The sequence below is a fragment of the Eumetopias jubatus genome, unplaced genomic scaffold (assembly GCF_037043125.1).
Source record: "Eumetopias jubatus isolate StellerSeaLion01/CBP00866 unplaced genomic scaffold, mEumJub1_p1.0 scaffold_4, whole genome shotgun sequence".
NCBI lineage: Eukaryota > Metazoa > Chordata > Mammalia > Carnivora > Otariidae > Eumetopias > Eumetopias jubatus.
This window is the reverse complement of record NW_028274810.1, coordinates 79,535,496-79,559,050: the sequence shown is the minus strand read 5'-3', so window position 1 is coordinate 79,559,050 and position 23,555 is coordinate 79,535,496. Positions and strand designations below refer to the sequence as shown.

At 38.2% G+C, this 23,555-nt stretch overlaps 1 protein-coding gene across 2 annotated transcripts in view; it reads left to right on the top strand.

Annotated features, from left to right (window-relative positions):
• Positions 1-23,555, top strand: part of LOC114217148 (protein argonaute-3) — a 121,322-nt gene that overhangs the window by 13,873 nt on the left and 83,894 nt on the right. Inside the window, exon 2 of one of the 2 annotated variants that reach the window (XM_028113945.2) lies at positions 13,346-13,517. In XM_028113945.2, the coding sequence (XP_027969746.1) occupies positions 13,346-13,517 (172 nt within the window). Of the gene's footprint in view, positions 1-13,345; positions 13,518-23,555 lie in introns of those variants that run through there. The other variant, XM_028113946.2, reaches the window with a different exon arrangement.

Sequence of the window (23,555 nt, the reverse complement as noted above, 5' to 3'; positions counted from 1 at the left end):
GCTGCAGTAATCAAAACAGTATGGTATTGGCATAAAAATAGAAATATAGGTCAATGGAACAGAATAGAGAACTCAGGGATAAACCCACATGTTAAATGGTCAATTGATTTTTGACAAGCCAAGAATGTACAGTGGGGAAAGGACAGTCTGTCTCTTCAATAAATGGTATTGGGAAAACTAGATAGCCATATGCAAAAGAATGAAACTTCTTCCCTACCTTACATCATACACAAAAATTAACTCAAAGTGGATTAAAGACTTGAACGTAAGACTTGAAACCATAAAACTCCTCAAAGAAAACAGGTGGTAAGCTCCTTGACATAAGTTTTGGAGATGATTTTTTGATTTTCATTTGTGTAGAATTTATTTTTTCAGCCCTTCGTTTTCAGTCTTTTTGTGTTCTTACATCTGAAGTGCGTCTCTTGTAGGCAGCAAATAGATAGGTCTTGTTTTTTTAATTCATTCAGCCACTCCACTTTGTCTTAGTCCATTTACATTTAAAGAAATTATTGATAGATACTTAATTGCTATTTTGCTAATTATTTTCATGCTGTTTTGTAGTTCCCCTATTCCTTTCTTCTCTGCTCTCTTCCTTTGTGCTTTGATGATTGTCTTTAATGGGTGCTTAGATTTTTTTTTCTTTATCTTTTATATATCTACCGTAGGGTTTTTCTTTGTTGGTTACCATGAGGCTTCATGACTTTTTTTAAGCACCAGCAGCACATTCCCTCTGTTGATACTCAGCAGGCTTTAAAAAACTTACATGTGACCCTGCGGGGTGCCTGGGTGTTTCAGTCGGTTAAGCGTCTGCCTTCGGTTCAGTTCATGATCTTAGGGTCCTGGGACCGAGCCCCACGTCAGGCTCCTTGCTCAGCAGGGAGTCTGCTTCTCCCTCTCCCCTGCTTCTCCCTCTCAAATAATAAATAAATAATAAAAAAATAAAAAACTTATATGTGCACCCTGAACCTAATAATACACTATATGTTAATTAGCTTTTTTTTTTAAAGATTTATTTATTTATTTAAGAAAGCGAGAAATAGAGAGAGAGTACATGAGAGGGGGGAGGGTTAGAGGGAGAAGCAGGCTCCCTGCTGAGCAGGGAGCCCAATGCGGGACTTGATCCTGGGACTCCAGGATCATGACCTGAGCCAAAGGCAGTCGCTTAACCAACTGAGCCACCCAGGCGCCCCTAATTAGCTTTAATTAAAATGAAAACAAAACCAGAAAAACTTGTATGTGTGATGTCTGATATTCTGTCAAATGCATTGGACTTAAACTTTTCTTTATACATTGTCTTAAAAAAAAAGATTTATCGACTTTGGGGGACATAGTGTAAATATTTGCTATATAAGAATAATTTGAAAAAATTATACGGAAAGATGTTTAAACATATTCTAAGAAGTTTAGATTTTAAAAACCCAAGAGGTATTTTATAGGAAAAAATTCAGTTCTGTGGAGTATGCCTGTAATTACCAGGTTAAAATGGAAGAGAAATAGAAACCCAGAGAAGTAATGACCCTAAAAGCCGCTTTTTTCCTGAGGACATTTGCTGATTTTGGAAACTTTAAATTTTGACGCCTGAAGATGTGAAGTGAACAGAAATTAAAGTCCAGAGTCTGCACATGATGGAAATTATACAGGAGACCTTCGCTGCCATAAACTGGGACCCTTAAATGTTACACTGAGGGTGAAAATAATCTTGAAATGGATGACCCTCACTGGAAGCCTTTACTATAATCTTGAATTTGTTTTAAGTTGCACTGAACTGGTAGTATTCCCAGGCACCTGACAGAAACAAATACAGATCTTTTCTTGAAGAATGTATCTTTATCTTAGTTCTCAAATTATTTCTACAAATTACTTTTCAAGTACAATGACCAGATATACATGCTAACAAAATACCATGAGCAAGAAAGACAACAGACAATGAAAACAAAATCACAGACTTCAGATATGGAAGCTGTCAGTTACAAACTAGAAAACAAATATTTACGAACAACTACATATATATGTTTTTATTGTTGTTGTTTTTAAGATTTTGTCAGAGAGAGTGCATGAGAGAATGCATAAGCAGGGGAAGCAGCAGGCAGAGGAAGAAGCAGGCTCCCGCTGAGCAAGGGACTCAATCCCAGGACCCTGGGATCATGACCTGAGCTGAAGGCAGGTGCTTAACCGACTGAGCCACCCAGGCATCCCAACAACTATATATTTTTTAAAGATTTTATTTATGAGAGAGAGACAGAACACAAGCAGGGGGAAGGGACAGAGGGAGAGGGAGAAGCAGACTCCCTACTCAGCAGGGAGCCCGACACAAGGCTCCATCCCAGGACTCTGAGATCATCACCTGAGCCAAAGTCAGATGCTTAACCGACTGAGCCACCCAGGCACCCCTAAACAACTATATTTATGGGGCTATTGTAACAACTGGGTTGGATATAGAAGCCATACATGCAGGCTACTGAGGGCAAATTTTAGAGGTGTTTGAGAAAGATAAAAAATAAATAACAGAAGGAACCTTCCTGAAATATTGATCTCAACTGAAAATTAAACATATGTTTCAGGCACCTGGGTGGCTCATTTGGTTAAGCCATCTGCCTTCAGCTCAGGTCATGATCCCCAGATTCTGGAATCCAGGCCTCCCCCCCAGACATCAGGCTCTCTGCTCCATGGGGAGCCTGCTTCTCCTTCTGCCTGCCCCTCTCCTTGCTTGTGCACTCGCTCGCACGCACTCTCTCTCTCTCTGTCAAATAAAATCTTAAAAAAAAAAAAAGTATTATGTTTCAACCTAACAGAGAACCACACAAGGACATATTTATGGATTCTCAAGTTTCAGTTATAAAGAATGCATACAGGAAAAGCAATCACAATACCAAATGCTAGAAGACAATGTCTATGGAAATTTGAAGATCAAATTGTTGAATGTATGGGTTCATTTCAGGGAGTTTGTATTTGAAAGTAACATTTTTTTTAATGTTATGCTAATCATTATACATTACATCATTAGTTTTTTTTATATTAATCACCATACATTACATCATTAGTTTTTGATGTAGTGTTCCATGATTCATTGTTTGTGTTTAACACCCAGTGCTCCATTCAATATATGCCCTCTTTAATACCCATCACCAGGCCAACCCATCCTCCCACCCCCCTCCCCTCTAGAACCCTCAGTTTGTTTCTCAGAGTCCATAGTCTCTCATGGTTCTTCTCCCCCTCTGATTTCCCTCCCTTCATTTTTCCCTTCCTATTTTCTTTTTCTTTTCTTTTTTAACATATAATGTGTTATTTGTTTCAGAAGTACAGGTCTGTGATTCATCAGTCTTATACAATTCACAGCGCTCACCATAGCATATACCCTCCCCAGTGTCTATCACCCAGCCACCCCATCCCTCCCACCTCACCAGACATTCTTAAATGTGTAAAGGCTTAGAAAATCTATCCCTATCCTCCATGCCTTTTTGTTTAACACTATTTAAAGACATGCATTAGAATAACAAAAGATGAATTTGAAACCTGAAGAAGGGAGACTTGGAGTTGGAAAGGTTTGGTAGTGAGCAAAGAAACTATATAAACTTAAATACATTAGTGTATTATGCCATTGTTTTTCTTATAATGAGATATTTTCTCCATATTTTCCTACAATGATGAATGTTTTAGTTATCTGTTACTGTATTAGTGAAGTTAAAACAAAGAGCAGAGGTTTATTATTTCTCTGGCTATTTCTATTTTGTGGCTAGAAGATCAACTGATACCATCAGCTGGAAGTAGGAGAGAAGGGGGAAGAATCTGGGGAGTCTGGGCTCTTCCATAGTTTGGTCTTTCCATGTGGTAGATTGGGCTTCCTTACAGCATGGAGGCTGGGTTCCAAGAAGTCACATTCCAAAAGACAAAGGCAGAAGCTGCAGATGTTTTTAAGTCTCAGAAGTTACACAGTGTAACTACTTCTGCATTCTGGAAGTCCAGGGACAACCCAGACTCAAGGGGAAAGGAAAGCCACCACTTCTTGATGGAAAGAGTGGTAGAGATTTACAGCTGTCTTTTATTGTCACATGAGATATTCAACTACTGATTATAATCTCTTTCCCAGAATATAATTTGGAAAGGGATGGTGGAACAGACTAAACAAAACTCTTATGTCCCACTGAGTGGATACCTCCATTAAGTTTACCTTCATTAGCAAGGTAAACTTTATCTTGATTTTAAAAAAAAGGTAATAATAGCATATGATTCAAAATTCGTAAAGGGATACACAGGCGTTTCTGCTATAAGGTGATGATATATGCAATCATATTAAGCCTTAATGGGGACAGGGGTGGGAATAGACTCGAACCTAAGCAGTCAAAACCTATGCAACTTTGGGGCTCCTGGCTGGCTCATTTGGTAGATACAGCATGTGACTCTTGATCTCAGTGTTGTAAGTTTGAGCCCCACATTGGGTGTAGAGATTACTTAAAAATGAAATCTTAAGAAAAAAAAATCTGTGCAACTTCGTAACTAGAATATAACAGAAACAGTGAAAATTCTAATAAAAATACCATAACAGTTAAACATATTAAATTCATAATGATTGGAAAACATTCCGGCAGTTCCTTAAAAGGCAATTCCATCCCTAGGAATCTACTCAAGAGAAGAGAAAACTTATGTCCATATAAGGACATGATATGAGTGTTCATAGCAGCATTGTTTATTATAATAGCCAAAAAGTGGAAACAATCAAAATGTCCATCAAATGGTGAATGGATAAATAAATGTGGTGTATCCAAACAATGGAAAATTATTGGTGAATAAAAAGGAATGAAGTTTGATACATGCCACAAGGTGGATGAACCTTGAAAACATCCTAAATGAAAGGAGTTAGTTATAAAGGAGCACATATTATATGATTCCATTTATGTGAAATGTTCAGAATAGGCAGATCTATAGAGACAAAGTAGATTAATGATTACCTTTGGTTGGGGGGAATGGGGAGGTGATGGTGAAGGGGTGCAGGGTTTCTTTTTGGGGTGAGGAAGATGTTCTAAAATTGATTATGATGGTTGCACAATTCTGTGAATATGCTAAAAGCCATTTAATTGTATACTTTAAATGGGTGAATTGTATGGTGTGAATATCTCTTTAAAAATACACTACTAGAAGCAAAAAAAAGTTCTAATGAATGAGTACTATAAGCATAGGACTTTAAGATGTTGAAAAAGATGGTAGCTCGATGAAATGGGATGTGAGGAAGGTTTGAGAGTGCCAAATTACTGAGATAAAGGCAAATAGCACAAATTTCAGAGGAAATCATGCAAAAGCTATTCCAAGTCTGAGCATGTGGCCAAACTGAACCAGAGGGAAGACCTTACATGTAATGAGTATCACGGACAATACTGTATTCCTCTGTTGTTTGTTGTATTCATTGTTAGCGTACTTTGTATTCAACTGCTATTACTTGGTAATGCAAAGGCTGAAGAAAATCACATATGAACCAAAGTAACGTCTGTGCTAAAGTGACATAATTTCCCTACTTACAATTGCATATATGCTGATTTGTGTTACAAAAACAAGTGTTAGGTATCAGAATAGACTATACAGGGAGAAAAAAATCAATCTTCTTAGGCCCCCAGCCATCTAGTTCCCTCTCTGAAGGCAATCATTGCTCCCACTACTTTGATGGACAATAGTGTGTACACTGTATAATATGAGTGTATGTTATATATGTATAATAAGAATGTATATTCTGTTTCTTCATGCAAATGAACATGTGTTATATACCCTATCCTGCATTGTTTTTTTCATATTTTTTCATATTACTATCTATTGATACTAAGGAGCTTCTCAATTCTTTTTCTTTTCTATTTTTTTTAATGTTAGTAGTTACATATTCCATTGTATAGTTGTAACATTAATTGGGCTCTGATTTATTCATCTCATTTATTTAACACATTTTATTTTTTTACTGTATGCCAGGAATGGTTCTGGCCATTACAGATCAGTGAAGGAAACAGACAAAACTCCCACCCTCATTGGGCTTACATTTCATTGTTTTCGGTTATTCCAAGCAATGCTGCAGACAAAGATATCCTTGTACAAATGTTTTTTGCATGTGGAAGTATATGTGTAGATAAATACTTAGAAATGGAATTACTAGGTCAAAGTGCACATGCATTTTTAAAAATTAATAGATTTTTTTGGTAGTTTGAGTTTATAGAAAAATTGGAAAGTAACAGGCATTCCCATATACCCCCTTACTCCCCTTCCAACCAATTCCCCCTATTATTGCTTTAGTTTGTTACATTTATTACAATTAAGGATCCAATATTGATACATTATTCTTTTCTAAAGTCTGTGGTCTGCATTAGGGTTCACTCTTTGTGTTATGCATTCTGTGGGTTTTGACAAATGTGTGGTGACATGTATCCATCATTACAGTATCATACAGAGTAGAATTAAAATCCCCTGTGCTCCACCTGTTCCTTGCTTCTACCCCATAAAAACTTGGAATCTTCCTTCTACCCCATGAAGCCCTGGAAACCACTGATCTTACTGTTTTCATAATTTTACCTTTTCCAAAATGTCATATAATTGGATCAGATAGTACATAGCCTTTTTAGATTGGTTTCTTTCACTTAGTAGTATGGATTTAAGGTTTCTCCATGTATTTTCATGCTCAATAATACATTTCTTTTTATTTTTTTTTAAAGATTTTATTTATTTATTTGAGAGAGAGAGAGAGAGATAGAAAGCACGAGAGGGAAGAAGGAAGAGGGTCAGAGGGAGAAGCAGACTCCCTGCTGAGCAGGAAGCCCGATGCCGGACTCGATCCCGGGACTCCAGGATCATGACCTGAGCCGAAGGCAGTCGCCTAACCAACTGAGCCACCCAGGCGCCCAATACATTTCTTTTTAGAGATGAATAATATCCTGCTGTCTAGATGTACCACAGTTATCCATTACCTACTGAAGGCCAAGTTTTGGCAATTATGACTAAACACTCATGTGCAGGTTTTTGTTGGATATAAGTTTTCAACTAATTGGGTAAATATCAAGGAGCATGATTTCTGAATAGTATGATAAGAGTATGTTTAGTTTTATAAGAAACTGCTAAACTGTCTTCCCAAGTGGCTGTACCACTTTGCAATCCCACCAGCAGCGAATGAGAGTTCTTCACATTCTTATCAGCATTTGGTGTTAGTGTTTTGGATTTTGGCCATTCGTATTGGTGTGTAGTGGTATCTCACTTTTTAAAATTTGCAATTCCCTAATGACATGATGTTGAGCATCTTTTTATATGCTTATTTGCTATCTGTATATCTTGGTGAAGTATCTGTTCAGATCTTCTATTTTTAATTGCTTTTATTGATGAGTTTTAAAAGATCTTTGTGTATTTTGGATACCACTTCTTTATCAGTTAAGTATTTTGCAGATATTTTCTCTCACTCTGTGGCTTGTGTTTTATTCTCTTTCGCAGATTAGAAGTTTAATTTTAATGAAAGCTTATCAGTTTTTTATTTCATGGATTGTGCTTTTGGTGTTATCACCAAACACAAGGTCACCTAGGGTTTCAAATGTGTTCTCTTCTAGGAGTTTTATAGTTTTGCATTTTACATTTAGGTCTATGAGCCATTATGAGGTTTTTTATTTGGTTGGTGTTTTAGAGAGCACATGCAAGAGAGCAGGGGTGGGGTGGGGGGAGAGAATCCTAAGCAGGCTTCTTGTTCAGCACAGTCTGACGAGGGGCTCGATCCCATGACCCTGAGATCATGACCTGAGCAGAAATCAGGAGTCAGATGCTTAACCAACTGAGCCACCCAGGTGCCCCATTGAGTTAACTTTTGAAAAAGATGTTAGGGCTGTGTCTAGATGCTTTTTTTCCCCTTGTTTTTGTTTTGCATGTGTATATCCCCTTATTCAGCACCATTTGTTGAAAAAGGCTATCCTTTTTCCATTGAATTGCCTTTGTTCCTTTGTCAAAGATCAGTTGATTGTATTTGTGTGGATCAATTTTGGGACTTCTGTTCTGCTTATCTTTTTATGTGGTTTTTGAATAATACCACACTGTCTTGATTAATTGTAACCGTATAGTAAAGCAATGAACAATTAGAATTTGAAATTAAAAGCACAATACTATTTATATTAACACCCCTGCCCAACATACTTACGTATAAATCTAACAAAATATGTGCAAGATATTAGGAAAACTACAAAATTCTGATGAAAGAAATCAAAGAATACCTAAATGTGTAGGGAGATGATATTCCATGTACATGGATAGGAAGATTCAATATTGTAAAGATGTCAGTTTTTCTGAACTTGGTTTGTATATTTAGCATAATCCCAATCAAAATCTCAATAAGTTATTTTGTAGGTATCAAAAGACTCTATATAGTATCAAAAGACTCTAAAATAACCAGAATAGCTACATAGTATTGAAGGAGAATAATGTCAGAAGACTGACAATACCTGACTTCAAAACTGTACTTACTATAAAATTATAGTAATCGGGACAGTGTGTTACTGGAGAAAGGATAGACAGATCAATGGAACAAAATAGCTCAACAGGGTGGTTCCAGTCCCAGTTCTGCTACTTGCCTGCTATGATGTTTTAGCAAATCACTTCAGTTTTCCTCATCTATAAATCACTGTAGGGTTTGTATGAAGATTAAATGAGATAATGCATATAAAGCATATAGCGCATTGCCTGAGATATGGTAAGAGCTTGATACATTTTAGCTATTGTGCATTTTCTTTCTTTTTAAAAAAATTTTTTTAAAGATTTTATTTATTTCAGAGAGAGAGCACACAAGCATGAGCAGGGGAAGGGGCAAAACAGACACTCTGCTGAGCAGGGAGCCTGATGCAGCGCTCCACCCCAGGACCCTGGGATCATGACCTGAGCCAAAGGCAGATGCCCAACCAACTGAGCCAGCAGGGCGCCCCACTATTGTACATTTTCTATTTTGATCCTGATAAGATTCACAAGAAAGGGGCAGAGCAGGTGTTATTCCCATGTTATAGATCAGAAAATAGGAATTTCAGGGCTACTAATACTTGACAGAGGTCAAGTAGTTAGATAAATGGCAGAGCCACAACTATGTCCTAGTCTAGAATTACTCCATGTTACCTAGGATATTATCAGTATTATCTAGGTTAACAGGAAAGGTAATGTCCTCAAAAGAGGTTTTACAAATATATAAAAACAAAACTAAAAAAAAAAAAAACAATATAGGTAACACTTTAATGTACTTTTATCCGTAGTGAAAAAGAGTTGTTGTTAACCCATCTTTTAATTCCTGATAATAAATTCATCTTGGTCAAGACGCATTATCCTGGGGCGCCCAGGGGGCTCAGTGGTTAAGCGTCTGCCTTCAGCTCAGGTCATGATCCCAGAGTCCTGGGATCAAGCCCTGCATTGGGCTCCCTGCTCAGCGGAAGGCCTGCTTCTCCCTCTCCCAATCCCCCTACTTGTGTTCCCTTTCTCGCTGTCTCTCTCTCTCTGTCAAATAAACAAATAAAATCTTTAAAAAAATGTGATTATCCTTTTGATATGTTGCTAGATTTCCTTTGTTAACATTTTGTTTAGGATTTTTGCAGGTATATTCATGAATGGTATTGTCTTATGATTTTATTTATTTTCCTTTTTCATAATGTTTTTGTCAGGTTTTAGTTTCAGAGTTTTTCTGGCATCATATGTTGAATTGGGGTATATTTACTTTTTTCCTACTCTGGAAGATTGTATAAGATCAGTATTTTTTCCTTTATTTTTTATTATAATTTTTAAAGATTTTGTTTATTTGAGAGAGTGAGAGCAGAGAGAGAGCACAAACGGTGGGGAGGGGAAGAGGGAGAAACATACTCCCCGCTGAGCAGGGAGCCTGATGTGGGACTCCATCCCAGGACCCTGGGATCATGACCTAAGCCAAAGGCAGACGTTTAACTGACTGAGCCACCCAGGCGCCCAGTATTTTTTTCCTTTAATGTTTGCTATAATTTTATAGTGGGACCATCTGGATCTGGAATCTTTAGTGTATGCATGGAAATTTTTTTTTTAATTTTATTTTTAAATAATCTCTATACCAAACGTGGGGCTCAAACTCACAACCCGAGCATATACTCTACTGACTGAGCCAGCCAGGTGCCCCCTGGAAATATTTTTAATTGCAGGTTTCGTTTTTTCAGCAGCTATAGTTACAGAACTTTTCAGATATTTTTAAATGTAAGTTCATTCAGATAATAGTTATTAACTAAATGTATTGTATGAACTTCATTTAACAAAGCTACAACATTTTGAGCTTTAAAATCTTAATGCTGGGAACAGGCTCCACCGAGAGTCGCCTCAGTTTCCTGCTTCAACAGTGCTTGGACGGAACCCGACACTCGTCCCCCACCCTGGCCGGCCTCTCAGAGCCAGCCCTCCACCATCTCCTCATAGCGCCCTTGGACCGTCCCAAGGACCCCGCCGCCACCTCTTCTCAGCCGCCGCCATGACGACTGCGTCCCCCTCGCAGGTGTGCCAGAAATACCACCAGGACTCAGAAGCCGCCATCAACCACGAGCTTTACGCCTCCTATGTCTACCTGTCCATGTCTTACTACTTTGACCACGATGATGTGGCTTTGAAGAACTTTGCCAGATATTTTCTTCACCAATCTCATGAACGTGCCGAGAAACTGATGAAGCTGCAGAACCAACGAGGTGGCGGAATCTTCCTTCAGGACATCAAGAAACCAGACCGTGATGATTGGGAAAACGGGCTGAATGCAATGGAGTGTGCATTACACTTGGAAAAGAGCATGAATCAGTCACTACTGGAACTGCACAAACTGGCCACTGATAAAAATGACCCCCATTTGTGTGACTTCATTGAGACTCATTACCTGAATGAGCAGGTGAAATCCAGCAAAGAATTGGGTGACCACATAACCAACCTGCGCAAGATGAGGGCTCCCGAATCTGGCATGGCAGAGTATCTCCTTGATAAGCACACCTTGGGAAACAATGATAGTGAGAGCTAAGCCTTAGGCTGTCTTCCCAGAGCCACAAGGATGACTTCCTTGGTCACCAAGGCAGTGCATGCATGTTGGGGTTACGTTTACCTTTTCTATAAGTTGTACCAAAACATCTACTTAACTTCTTTCATTTGTACCATTCTTCAAATAAAGTAATTTGGTACCCAAAAAAAAAAAAACTTAATGCTGGGGCGCCTGGCTGACTCAGTCGTTAAGTGTCTTGCCTTCGGCTCAGGTCATGATCCCAGGGTCCTGGGATCGAGCCCCACGTTGGGCTCCCCGCTCAGTGGGAAGCCTGAATTCTCCCTCTCCCACTCCCCCTGCTTGTGTTCCCTCTCTCGCTGTGTCTCTCTCTGTCAAATAAATAAATAAAATCTTAAAAAAAAAAATTTTAATGCTGGATGTCACTTTTTTTAAATGTCACAAAGTATACATAGCATTAAATTTACCATCTCAGCAGTTTTTTAGTGTACAATTCAGTGATATTTAAGTACATTCACACTGTGTGCAACTAATCTCCAGAACTCTTTTCATCTTGCAAAATTGCAACTCTACCCACTAAGCAGCAATTTCCCATTCTCCCTTTTCCCCAGCCCCTGGCAACCACCCTTGTATTTTTTGTCTCTGATTTTGACTACTATAGGTATTAATAAGTGGAATCATACAGTGTCCTTTTGTGATGTAACATAACATCTGCAAGGTTCATCTCTTAAAGAAATGTCAGAATTTCCTTCCTTTTTAAGGCTAATGTTCCATTATATGTATATACCACATTTTGTTTATCCATTCATCCATCAGTGGACACTAGGTTGCTTCCATCTTTTGGCTGTTGTGAATGATGGTGCTATGAGCAATGGTATATGGTTATCATTTCTACACTCTGCTTCAAATTCTTTTGGGTGTGTACACTGCAGTAGAATTGTTGGATCTTATAGTAATTCTATTTTTAATGTTTTGAGGAACCACAATATTGTTTTCCATCTTATATTTCTACCAACAGAGGACTTTCCAAATTTTACATACTTTCGTGTGTCAGTAACCTGTATTTCTCTGGTAATTTGTCTGTTTCACCAAATTTATTGACATAATGTTATGCCTTCAGTGTCTGTAGTGATAGCAGTTTTTTCACTTATATTATTTTTCCTCTTTTATTTTTTTTTAAATATTTATTTGAGAGAGGGAGGGAACGCACTCACATGAGAGGGAGGAGAGGGGTGGGGCAGAGGGAGAGGAAGAAAATCTAAAGCGGACTCCCTGCTGAGTGTGGAGTCCTACATGGCTGGATCCCACGACCCTGACATCATGACCAGAGCCAAAATCAAGAGTCCTAGGTTTAACTGCCTGAGCCACCCAGGCACCCATCCTTCTCTTTTAAAAATCAGTGTTGGGGCACCTGGGTGGCTCAGTCGTTAAGCGTCTGCCTTTGGCTCAGGTCATGAGGGTCCTGGGTCCTGAGATCGAGCCCCGCATCGGGCTTCCTGCTCAGCGGGAAGCCTGCTTCTCCCTCTCCCACTCCCCCTGCTTGTGTTCCCTCTCTCGCTGTGTCTCTCTCTGTCAAATAAATAAATAAAATCTTTAAAAAAAATAAAAATAAAACTCAGTGTTGCCTGGAGTTTATCAGTTTTATCTTTTCAAATAATTTTCAGAATACCCAATTTGCACTTTGTTGATTTTTCTTTTTCTTTTTTTTTAAGATTTATTTATTTATTTGAGAGAGAATGAGAGAGAGAGTACATGAGAGGGGGGAGGGTCAGAGGGAGAAGCAGGCTCCTTTGCTGAGCAGGGAGCCTGATGTGGGACTCGATCCTGGGACTCCAGGATCATGACCTGAGCCGAAGGCAGTCGATAACCAACTGAGCCGCCCAGGCGCCCCCTTTTTTTTTTATTTTTTTTGTTGTATTGATCCTTATATCATATTGTATTTTGTTCACTTGTGTTTTTTTTTAAGATTTTATTTATTTGACAGTGTCAAATAAATGTGTCTCTCTCTCTGTCAAATAAATAAAAAATCTTTAAAATAAATCTTTAAAAAAAATAAATTTACATTGTTGGTCTCACACTCTTTGGGTCTGGTTTGTGCTTGTTCATGCTCACCTGGGTTTATGTGATTGCTCTCCCTTCTTCCTACCCCTTCTGAAACAATTTTCCAGAGATACCGTTTTTTGTTTGTAAATCTATTTAACTGAGGAGAGTAATTTGGGGAGAAAAAAGTTGAAGTGTTAGAAATGCCATCTTTCAGCACTAAGCTTCAACCATTATCAGCTGTACTTAAAATTCTAATATATTCTGATTGACAAGATTATCAAATGCAGCTTATAACAGTGTCACTCTTTTTTTTTTTTCCCCTCTCCCTGGCAGGACCCGTTGGGGCCCAGCCCCTACTCATGGTGCCCAGAAGACCTGGCTATGGCACCATGGGCAAACCCATTAAATTGCTGGCTAACTGTTTTCAAGTTGAAATCCCAAAGATTGATGTCTACCTCTATGAGGTAGATATTAAACCAGACAAGTGTCCTAGGAGAGTGAACAGGTAAGAATCATGAAGTCCTGGAGATTATTTTGCTGTTAGTATTTGTCTTTGCTTTAGTAGTTATGTTTATTTTTCATATTTAATAACAATGATAATGTCTAACAGTTTGACCAAGAACAGGTGGTAATTTGTTTTGAAAGTGATTGTACTTCAGTGGTGTGATGTTGGGAAAAATCTACAGCCTTGAAATTTTCTCATTATACCACGAGCCTCACGTGTGTTCTCTGTGATAATAGAGAAGGTTCAAGTCCTTATGTGCTCTTGAAAGCACACTAAGCATCGTTTCCATTGCTGTCAGGTAATATATCTGTGCTTTCTTTTTTCCTCCCATCTCCACCCGCCACCTTACTTATCCCTTTAAAATGATGGGATGGTAGCAGTAGTGGGTAGAGTCAGTGGTTGTCATGTTTTATGCTTTCTGTTCTGATTCTCAACTCCTCTAACTTTCTCCTACATAGGAACAAGTATATATGATATATAAAGACTTATCAATCTGCTTTCAGTAAGCTGCTCTCTCACCTTCCCCAAATAATGTATGTATATGTGTATATACGTGTATTATATACACGTATGGTTGTGGTTTGGGTACTGGAATATAAAAGGAATTTATGATACGGTGTACACCATGAAGGAGGTTTTAAAAAACAAAGACTTACGGACAAAACATTTAGAAAACAGTGATGTTCAACTTAGCATTTGGTTTGTACTATCAAATACCTCAGCCTTTTCTTATTCAGTAAGTATTATTATTTAACAGTCTTCATTTAAGATATAGGTGGTTCTTGCTGTTAAGAAAACCTTAATTTAGATAAGAAACATGAAGTGAGGGGCACTAAGACACCTTGCGATAACATGTAATCATATTAATGTTATAATTAATGTGGACTGCAAAATTCTTTCTGAGGTCATCCCCTACGATAAAATATAGCTCCCTGTGGCCTGCAGAATGACATCCTAAATTCACTATAGCATTCTCTGCTTAGTTTGGCTCTTATCTGTATCCTTCTCTATATTCTGCGGCTCTTATCTGGAATGCCTTCTCTGCCCATGTCTATCTGGCAAACTTCTATTATTCTATTATTTTTCAAGACATACCTTTTTTGGGCCACCTGGGTGGCTCAGTCATTAAGCGTCTGCCTTCAGCTTGGCTCATGATCCCAGGGTCCTGGTATTGAGCCCCGCATCGGGCTCCCTGCTCAGCGGGAAGCCTGCTTCTCCCTCTCCCACTCCCCCTGCTTGTGTTCCCTCTCTTGCTATGTCTCTTTCTGTCACATAAATGAATAAAATCTTAAAAAAAAAAACAACAGCTTTTTTTTTTTTTTTTAAAGATTTTATTTATTAGCGAGAGATCACAAGCAGGGGGAGTGGCAGAAGGAGAGGGAGAAGCAGGCTCCCCGCTCAGCAGGGAGCCCAGTGTGGGGCTCCATCTCAGGACTCTGGGATCATTACCTGAGCTGAAGGCAAACGCTTAACGGCATGAGCCACCCAGCTGTCCCCAAGACATACCTTTTTAACTCTGTAGTCAGAGGCAGTTCATTCTTCTGTGACCGTATAGTATTCGGTGTACACTTCTTTAATAGTATTTTTACTGTTTTATGGTTACTTGTTGCTTCCCTCTTCTCCCAGTATAATATCTTTATGAAAAGAAATACTCTTTTTCATTATCTTTGTAGCCCTGATATTAGCTTGATGATTGGCACATAATAGTAGAGTGAATGAAAGGTTTATAAAAGTAAAATGAAATGAGTATGATGGTAGGGAACAGGAAAGAGAACTGGACATTATAAAGAGCTATCTGTGCCTAGATAGAGATTTTCAGTGCCCTACACTTCTCTCCTGAGGTCTCTAGGCTAGTCTTGGTCTTAGACTTCTTCCTCTCTCTCGGCTGTCTTTCTGCTAGCCATCATCCACTTACATGGACCTCTCTTCATGCTGCACTCTCAAGTTCATTTTTTCTTCTTTCTCAAAATTGGGGTGTTAATATGTAAATTTGAAGGATAATCCTGACCCTTCTGGGCTTTTTTTCTTAAGATTTTATTTATTTATTTGAGAGAGAGTGAGAGCGAGTGCACTCAAGCAAGGAGGGGAGGGGTAGAGGGAGAAAGGGACTCCCTGCTGAGCAGGGATCCCAACATGGGGCTCGATCCCATGATCTGAGCTGAAGGCAGACACTTAACTGACTGAGCCACCCAGGTGCCCCCTGACCCTTCTGTTTGATGTTTACATTTTTAAAAGGCATTTATTGGGGCACCTGGGTATCTCAGTCATTTAAGCATCTGACTCTTGATACCAGCTCAGGTCTCAATCTCAGAGTCATGAGTTCCAGCCCCACACTGGGCTCCATGTAGAGCCTACTTTAAAAAAAAAAAAAAGCCATTTATTAATCTAAGTAAATCTCTTAATTGATAGAATGTCTAAGGCAGATATTTATCTTGTTTTGGTATTTCTTTTTTTTATAAGATTTTATTTATTAGCACAAGTGAGAGGAGGAACCAGAGGGGTAGGGAGAGGGAGAGGAAAATAATCTCAAGCAGACTCTGCGCGGAGCATGGAACATGATGTGGGGCTTGATCTCATGACATCTCACGACCCTGAGATCATGACCTGAGCTGGAACCAAGAGTCAGACGCTTAACTGACTGAGCCACCCAGACACCCCTAAGGCAGATATTTCTGAACTGAATTCCTTATTACTGCCTTTCCCCTTTGCCCTGCCCAAAAGAATCACCCCAAATTTTAGCAGTATATAGTAAAGAATTGTTGCAGGTTATTTATTAATTAGGAGAATTATATGATGAAAATGTTAGGAAAACAAAACTGCTTTAAAGACTCAGTCGTTAAGCACCTGCCTTCGGCTCAGGTCATGATCCCGGGGTCCTGGAATCGAGCCCCGCGTCGGGCTCCTTGCTCACCAGGAAGCCTGCTTCTCCCTCTCCCACTTCCCCTGCTTGTGTTCCCTCTCTCACTGTGTCTCTCTCTATCAAATAAATAAATAAAATCTTAAAAATAAAATAAAGACAAATGGGTTCGAATTGAGAGAATAATGGAGATGGAGGCTTGGGGCTTACACAGATGTCAGCGGAGGGTCTTTTAGTTTTTCGGAGGAATTCTGAGGGACTAATACAGTGGCAGTAATATTAGCTAAGAAAGAACAAAAGTATTAGATTTGTTCCTTCTCCTATCTTTTTGTTTTTGATAGGGGTAAGGGAGTTATTCTGTATTATGTAATTGGGGCATCTGGGTGGCTTAGTCGGTAAAGCAGCCAACTCTTGATCTTGGGGTCATGAGTTCACATCCCATGTTGGGTATGGAGCCTACTTTAAAAAAAAATTAAATAGTGTTAAGTTTCACATGTAGATGCTCAACATATTGGTTAAGTTTGAGAGAAAAATATATGTAATAAGTTGGTGTGTACATTCTGGTTTTTAATTTATGATCCTGTTGACTTCCCTAATTACATTTTGTCTTCAGGTTGCTTTGTCTTGTTTGCCAGTAGGAGTAAAGGATCTGTAATTTAGATGTTTCCACAGGGAAATTTTTTATCCTGTATCTTTTATCTGAGTTTTCATAGGACCCGCAGGATTTCTTTGAGACTCTCAAAGGACATAAATCATCTTTCTACTTTGTTAATAATATTGACTTGATTTTATGTCAACATCTGCAAAACTTATTCCCTTTATTCCTTCAAAAGACTAGCTTTTTCTTCACCTTTTGCAATATTATTACATAACTAGTCAGTTAAAATTGTTGCTGGGCTTTTGAAATTGGTTCAGTTCCTACACAAGATAGAAGGAACTAGATAGAAGTTGACAGTTCCTATTCCGTATTAGCTAAACAGTTATGGGCTAAAATGCCCCAGTATTTAAATCAACACGTAGGGGCACCTGGGTGGCTCAGCCGTTAAGCGTCTGCCTTCAGCTCAGGTCATTATTCCAGGGTCCTGGGATCGAGCCCCGCATCGGGCTCCCTGCTCAGCGGGAAGCCTGCTTCTCCCTCTCCCATTTCCCCTGCTTGTGTTCTGTCGCTCTTGCTGTCTCTCTTTCAAATAAATAAATAAAATATTTTTTAAAAAATCACGTAGGAGGTTTTTCTTGTCCATATGCCACATGCTCAAATATTTGGCACCATGGCATTAATCATAATAATAGACTAATGGGTTGTAGCCAAACAAGTTTCCACTTTAGTCAGAGGAGTTTTCTTGGACAAAATACCCAGGAAATGCTTGTGAGTCATTTTGTGAGTCAACTTCTCTACTTCAGATTTTCTCTCTGTTGCTTGTTTTGTCCTTTTCTTACCCCTTTAGGGTATCTGTGTGTAATCCTTTTTTGCCAATAAAATTTTGATTGAAAATGATCGTTTGGTAAGAGAACATGTTTGTTAAGCAGATTTTAAATGTTTCTAGTTTTTAAGAAGTGAATGATCTTAATAACTAAAAACCAAATATTTTTAGAACTATTATGACCTAGAATATAAATTCCGTAACTTGAGATTTTATGCGAGTTTGTCCAACTGCTAAATATGTATGGGGATAAACCTCAAATAGATTGTTAGGTACTTTTTTAAAATCATTAAGTAGTAACAGATACATGGGAAAAGTTGTAGCATTATTTTATAACTGCAAGATCTGTTTTAAACATGAATAAAGATTTGAAGGAATCTTGAAATAGTATTAGATTCTATTTGAATTTTTTTGGTTCAGTTTTCTTTTATAAATAAAACATTAATTGTACTATTATGATTACTGTTACTATTGTAATTTGTGATAGAGTGCCAAATATTTGTGCATATTACAGTTGTCATGCAGTACTGATGATTGAATTTTATTTATTTATTTATTTATTTTTAAAGATTTTATTTATTTGACAGAGGGAGACACAGTGAGAGAGGGAACACAAGTAGGGGGTATGGAAGAGGGAGAAGCAGGCTTCCCGCCAAGCAGGGAGCCTGATGTGGGGCTCGATCCCAGGACCGCGGGATCATGACCTGAGCTGAAGGCAGACGCTTAATGACTGAGCCACCCAGGCACCCCTGATGATTGAATTTTATTTTATTTTATTTTATTTATTTTTTTAAAGGTTTTATTTATTTGACAGAGAGAGACAATGCAAGAGAGGGAACACAAGCAGGGGGAGTGGGAGAGGGAGAAGTAGGCTTCCCGCCGAGTGGGGAACCTGATGTGAGGCTCGAGCCCAGGACCCTGGGATCATGACCTGAGCCAAAGGCAGATGCTTAACGACTGAGCCACCCAGGTGCCCCAGATGATTGAATTTTAGAAGGAAAAAATAAATCTATATTGAATCCATTTTGGCTTTTTTTTTTTAAGATTTTTTTTTTTTTTTTGGCAGAGAGAGAGCACAAGTAGGCATAGAGGCAGGCAGAGGGAGAGGGAGAAGCAGGCTCTCCACTGAGCAGGGAGCCCAATGTGGGGCTCGATCCCAGGGCCCTGGGATCATGACCTGAGGCGAAGGCAGCCTCTAAACCGACTGAGCCACCCAGGCGCCCCAATCCATTTGGCTTTTTTTTTTTTAATTTTTATTGTTATATCACCATACATTACATCATTAGTTTTTAATATAGTGTTCCATGATTCATTGTTTGTGCATAGTACCCAGTGCTCCATGCAGAACGTGCCCTCTTTAATCCCCGTCACCAGGCTAACCCATCTCCCCACCCCTCTCCCCCATTTTGGCTTTTAATTGGAAATCTCAGATCAGAGTGTTGTAAACAACTCCCTTTCTGCTGTTATTAGGAATGTCATTGGCACAGTGTTGTAAATAGGTAATTTGCCAAGAGAAGGACATACTTTTTAAAAATAACTTCATTTATATGAAATTCACATACTATAAAATTCACTCATTTAAAGTGTACAATTCGGTGGTTTTTAATGTGTTCAAAGCGATGACGTACAACCCCAATCACCACAATCAAAATTTAGAACATTTCATCCTCCGAAAAAGAAATCCCATTATGGGCTCCTGGGTGGGTCAGTCTGTTAAGCGGCTGCCTTTGGCTCAGGTCATGATCTCAGGGTTCTGGCATCAAGCCCTTCAGTGGGCTCCCTGCTCAATGGGGAGTCTGCTTCTCCATCTCCCTCTGCCCCTCCCCCCTCCTCATGTGCTTGCTCTCTCTCAAATGAATAAATAAAATCTTTAAAAGAAGAAGAAGAAGAAAGAAACCCCATTACTCCTTACTAGTCACTCATCATTGCCTCCCCAGCCCCACCCCATAACCCCTGCCAGCCACTAATGTACATTGTCTCTATAGATTTGCCTTTTCTGGGCATTTCATATAAATGGAATCATATAATACATGGCCATTTGTGTGAATGACCTCTTTCACTCGATGTGTTTTCAAAGTTCATCCATATTGTAGCGTGTATCAGTAATACTGAATATTATTCTGTTGTGTGGATAGTTTATTGATTCATCAGTTGATGGACATGTGAGTCTTTTGCACTTTGGGGCTGTAATGAATAATGCTGTGTACGTTTATGTGTATAAGGTCTTGTGTGGACATGTGTTTTCATTTCTTTTGGGTGTATTGCTGAGAGTGGAATGATTTGGTAATTCTGTTTAAACTTTTGAGGAACTGCCAGACTCTCCAAATTGGCTGCATCATTTTACATTCCCACTAGCAGTATATGATGATTCAAGCATCTCCATATCCTTACCACTCTTTGTTATATATTTTTTTTATTATAGCCATCCTAGGAGTTTTAGGTAGTATCTCACTGTTATTTTGATTTGCAGTTCCCTGATGGTTGATGTTGGGCATGTTTTCATGTACTTACTGGCCTTTTGTATATCTTTGGAGAAATGTCTATTCAAGTCCTTTGCCCATTTTTAAGTTGGATAATTTGTCTTTTTGTTATTGAGTTATAGGAATTCTTTATAGGTATAGTTAAAAGTCCTTTATCAGATGTAATGATGTGTAAAAATGTTCTCTCTTTCTGCCTGTTGCCTTTCACTTTCTTGATGATGTCTTTTGAAACATTTTTTATTTTGAATAAGAACATTTAATTTTTTTTTGCCAGTTGTCCTTTTGGTGTCATACCTATAGAGGAGTATACTTCTGATTAAAATGCTTTACAAAATATAACCCAGAAAACACTGCTGGTGAAAATCAAACAGTGTAGTTTTGAGTATTTAGCTGTCTTAGTATATGTCAGTCAATAAGAAAGTTTTATTTTCCTTGTTAGTTAATGACTTGGAAGATAGGAAAGCTAACAGATGGTGATTATTTTAAATTTCAAAAATTCTTTTAAGTAGCATCTAAATAAATTCATAGTAGTCTTCTAGCTAATATTTCTATAATTATTTGAAGTTCAAAGATACTTTTACAAATAAATATGTTCCTAAACATCAGGGGCTAATAGGTAGGGTTTGTTCCTAACATCTATCCATTTGTGTGGATTTAAATTATAGTAATAGCTGTATAGTATTGTTTTGGATGTAGCATGATTTGCTTATTTTTAGTCTGCTCTACTTTTTTCTTTTTCTTTCTTTTTTTTTTTTTTTTTACTTTTTTCTTACATTGAGTTAAATCAATTCAAACCAGTTATCTTGATATACCAAATGGTTATACCAAGGTAGAATGCTGTTTGGTACGGGATTTAAAGAGTCTGTGGACCCTGACTGGAATTAAAATTTTAAATTCTGCAGTAACTTTTAAAATTCAAATATCATTTTAGCATCTTCCCTATGTTTTCATTAACTATTTAACTTTTGGTGCCCCTTTTTTGTATCAGGTACGGTGCTAGGAGATAACAAGGTAAATAAGATCGATCCCTGCTAGAGATTTCATAATCTGTATGTAATGACAAGTTCTGTGAGATATGCATTATGTGCTGTGATGAAAGAGCAATGATTCCTGCTTTTAGTTAGGAAGATGGGATATATGACGTGGTATCTGAACTAAATAGTAGAACAGAGAAGAAAGAATAACGTATATAGAGTGGACATTGCAGAATCATGACATGTTTGTAACAGAAATAGGCCAGTATGAATAGAGTAGCTTATGAAGGGTCTTTTTTTTTTTTAAGATTTATTTATTTATTTATTTATTTGAGAGGAAGAGAGAATGGGGGTGGGGAGGGGAGAGGGAGAGAAAGAATCTCAAGCAGAGTCTCTGCTGAGCATGGAGCCAGACACGGGGCTGGATTTCACAACCCTGAGATTATGACCCGAGCCAAAATCAAGAGTTGAACACTCAAGCACCTGAGCCACCCATGCACCCCAACAAAGGGTCTCAAATCCATACTAAGGCTTGTGAATTCAGAAACAGTGGAGAGCCACTGGAGGCTTTGAGCACATGAGGAACATCTGTATTTAAAAGCATAACTAATGGCAGTGTGGCAAATGAATTAGAAAAGAGAAAGACCAGGGGCACCTGGGGGGCTCAGTTGGTTAAGCGTCTGCCTTTGGCTCAGGTCATGATCTCAGGGTCCTGGGATCTAACCCTGCGTCCAGCAACCTGCTCAGAGGGGAGTCTGCTAAACCCTCTCCCTCTGCCCTCCCCCTGCTCGTGCTCCCTCTCTCTCACTCTCTCTCTCAAATGAATAAGTAAAATCTTTTAAATTAAAAAAAAAAAAAGAGAAAGACCGTAGTTCTGAAGAACACTGGGAAGGCTGTTTGCAGTAGTCTAGATCAGTGGTCTTCAAATCTTTGATTACTCAACCCCATTAGTTAAAATATGTTTGACCATGGACTGAACAATAAATAGATAAGTAAATGTATATGCACACATTTAAAGGTTTTAAATTTATAGAAATGTACCACTATTCTAACATATTATAACTATAGAAAAATTAAAGGCAGGAAACAATATTTTGAAATAAACTATTTAAAAATATATTTAATAATTTGAAAATTTCAGGTTCATGTACCAAAAACCTGATAGAATATATGCCACACACTTGAACTGAAATAAGTAGCAACATGCTAAAAATGAATGAATGAGAGTGCCACTGTTGATTCTTTTTTTTTTAACTTGAAATATAGTTGACATACAATGTTATATTAGTTTTAAATATACAACATAGTGATTTGACAACTCTGTGTGTTATGCTGTGCTCATCAAGACAAGTGTAGTTAACATCTACCATACAATGTTGCTGCAGTACATTGTTAACTCTTACATGTTGCAGAAGTCCTATTATTCTCTTAGGGTTCCTGGTGCACCATATGTTACATCTGATCATCTGACATGGGCTAAGTGAAGACCTCAGTGTCAATCCATATTCATGAATGTTAGTAAATCTTAATTTCTCATTATTAGATGAAAATTAAATATAAATACTTACTTTTTCCCCTCATACTCTAGCATATCCCATAGCATCTCTGATACGTACTTTTCTAGATTAGAGGTAGTGTTTTCTAAGACTTAACTACCAGCAGTGGCAGTGGGGATGAAGGAAGAGCTTTAGATGTAACATTTAGAAGAATGAATAATTTAGCTGTGGAGGGAAAGGGAAGAGAGAAGAATGGCTTCATTGTTCCTAGTTTGTGCAATAGTGATGGCTTTAACAGAAATATAGATGGTGAAAGGACCAAGTTTTTTATTTTCTGTTTTGGATATTTGGAGGTTGAATTGTATAAGAAACATCAAAGTAGAGAGGTTCAGTAGATTATTGGAAATAAGTGCTTAGAGCTCAGGAAATAAGTCAAGATAGAGATTAAGATTTGAGATGTGTCAGCATATACGTGATAGTTAAAAGCTAGGGAAGGTGAGCAGAGTCAAGATAAGAAGATTGAGAATGGATCTCTGGGGATACTGTTGTTTTCAGTTTTGCCAGTGAAGACACTTAGATTGGAAAAGTAGGAGAACCGGACAAAGTATAAGCTGTTTCAGAGAAGGTAAAGGAAGGATCATGATTTTCAAGGATTGATCACAGTGGCAAATGCTAAAAGAAGCCGGGGTGTAAAAGCTGAAAAGAGACCATGTCTTTTAAGAAGTCAGTGGTGGCCTAAAGGAGAAGTGTTCTAGAATAGAGTTGTTAGTGTAAGCCAGATTGAGTTAAAAAATGATTTCTCAATCTAAA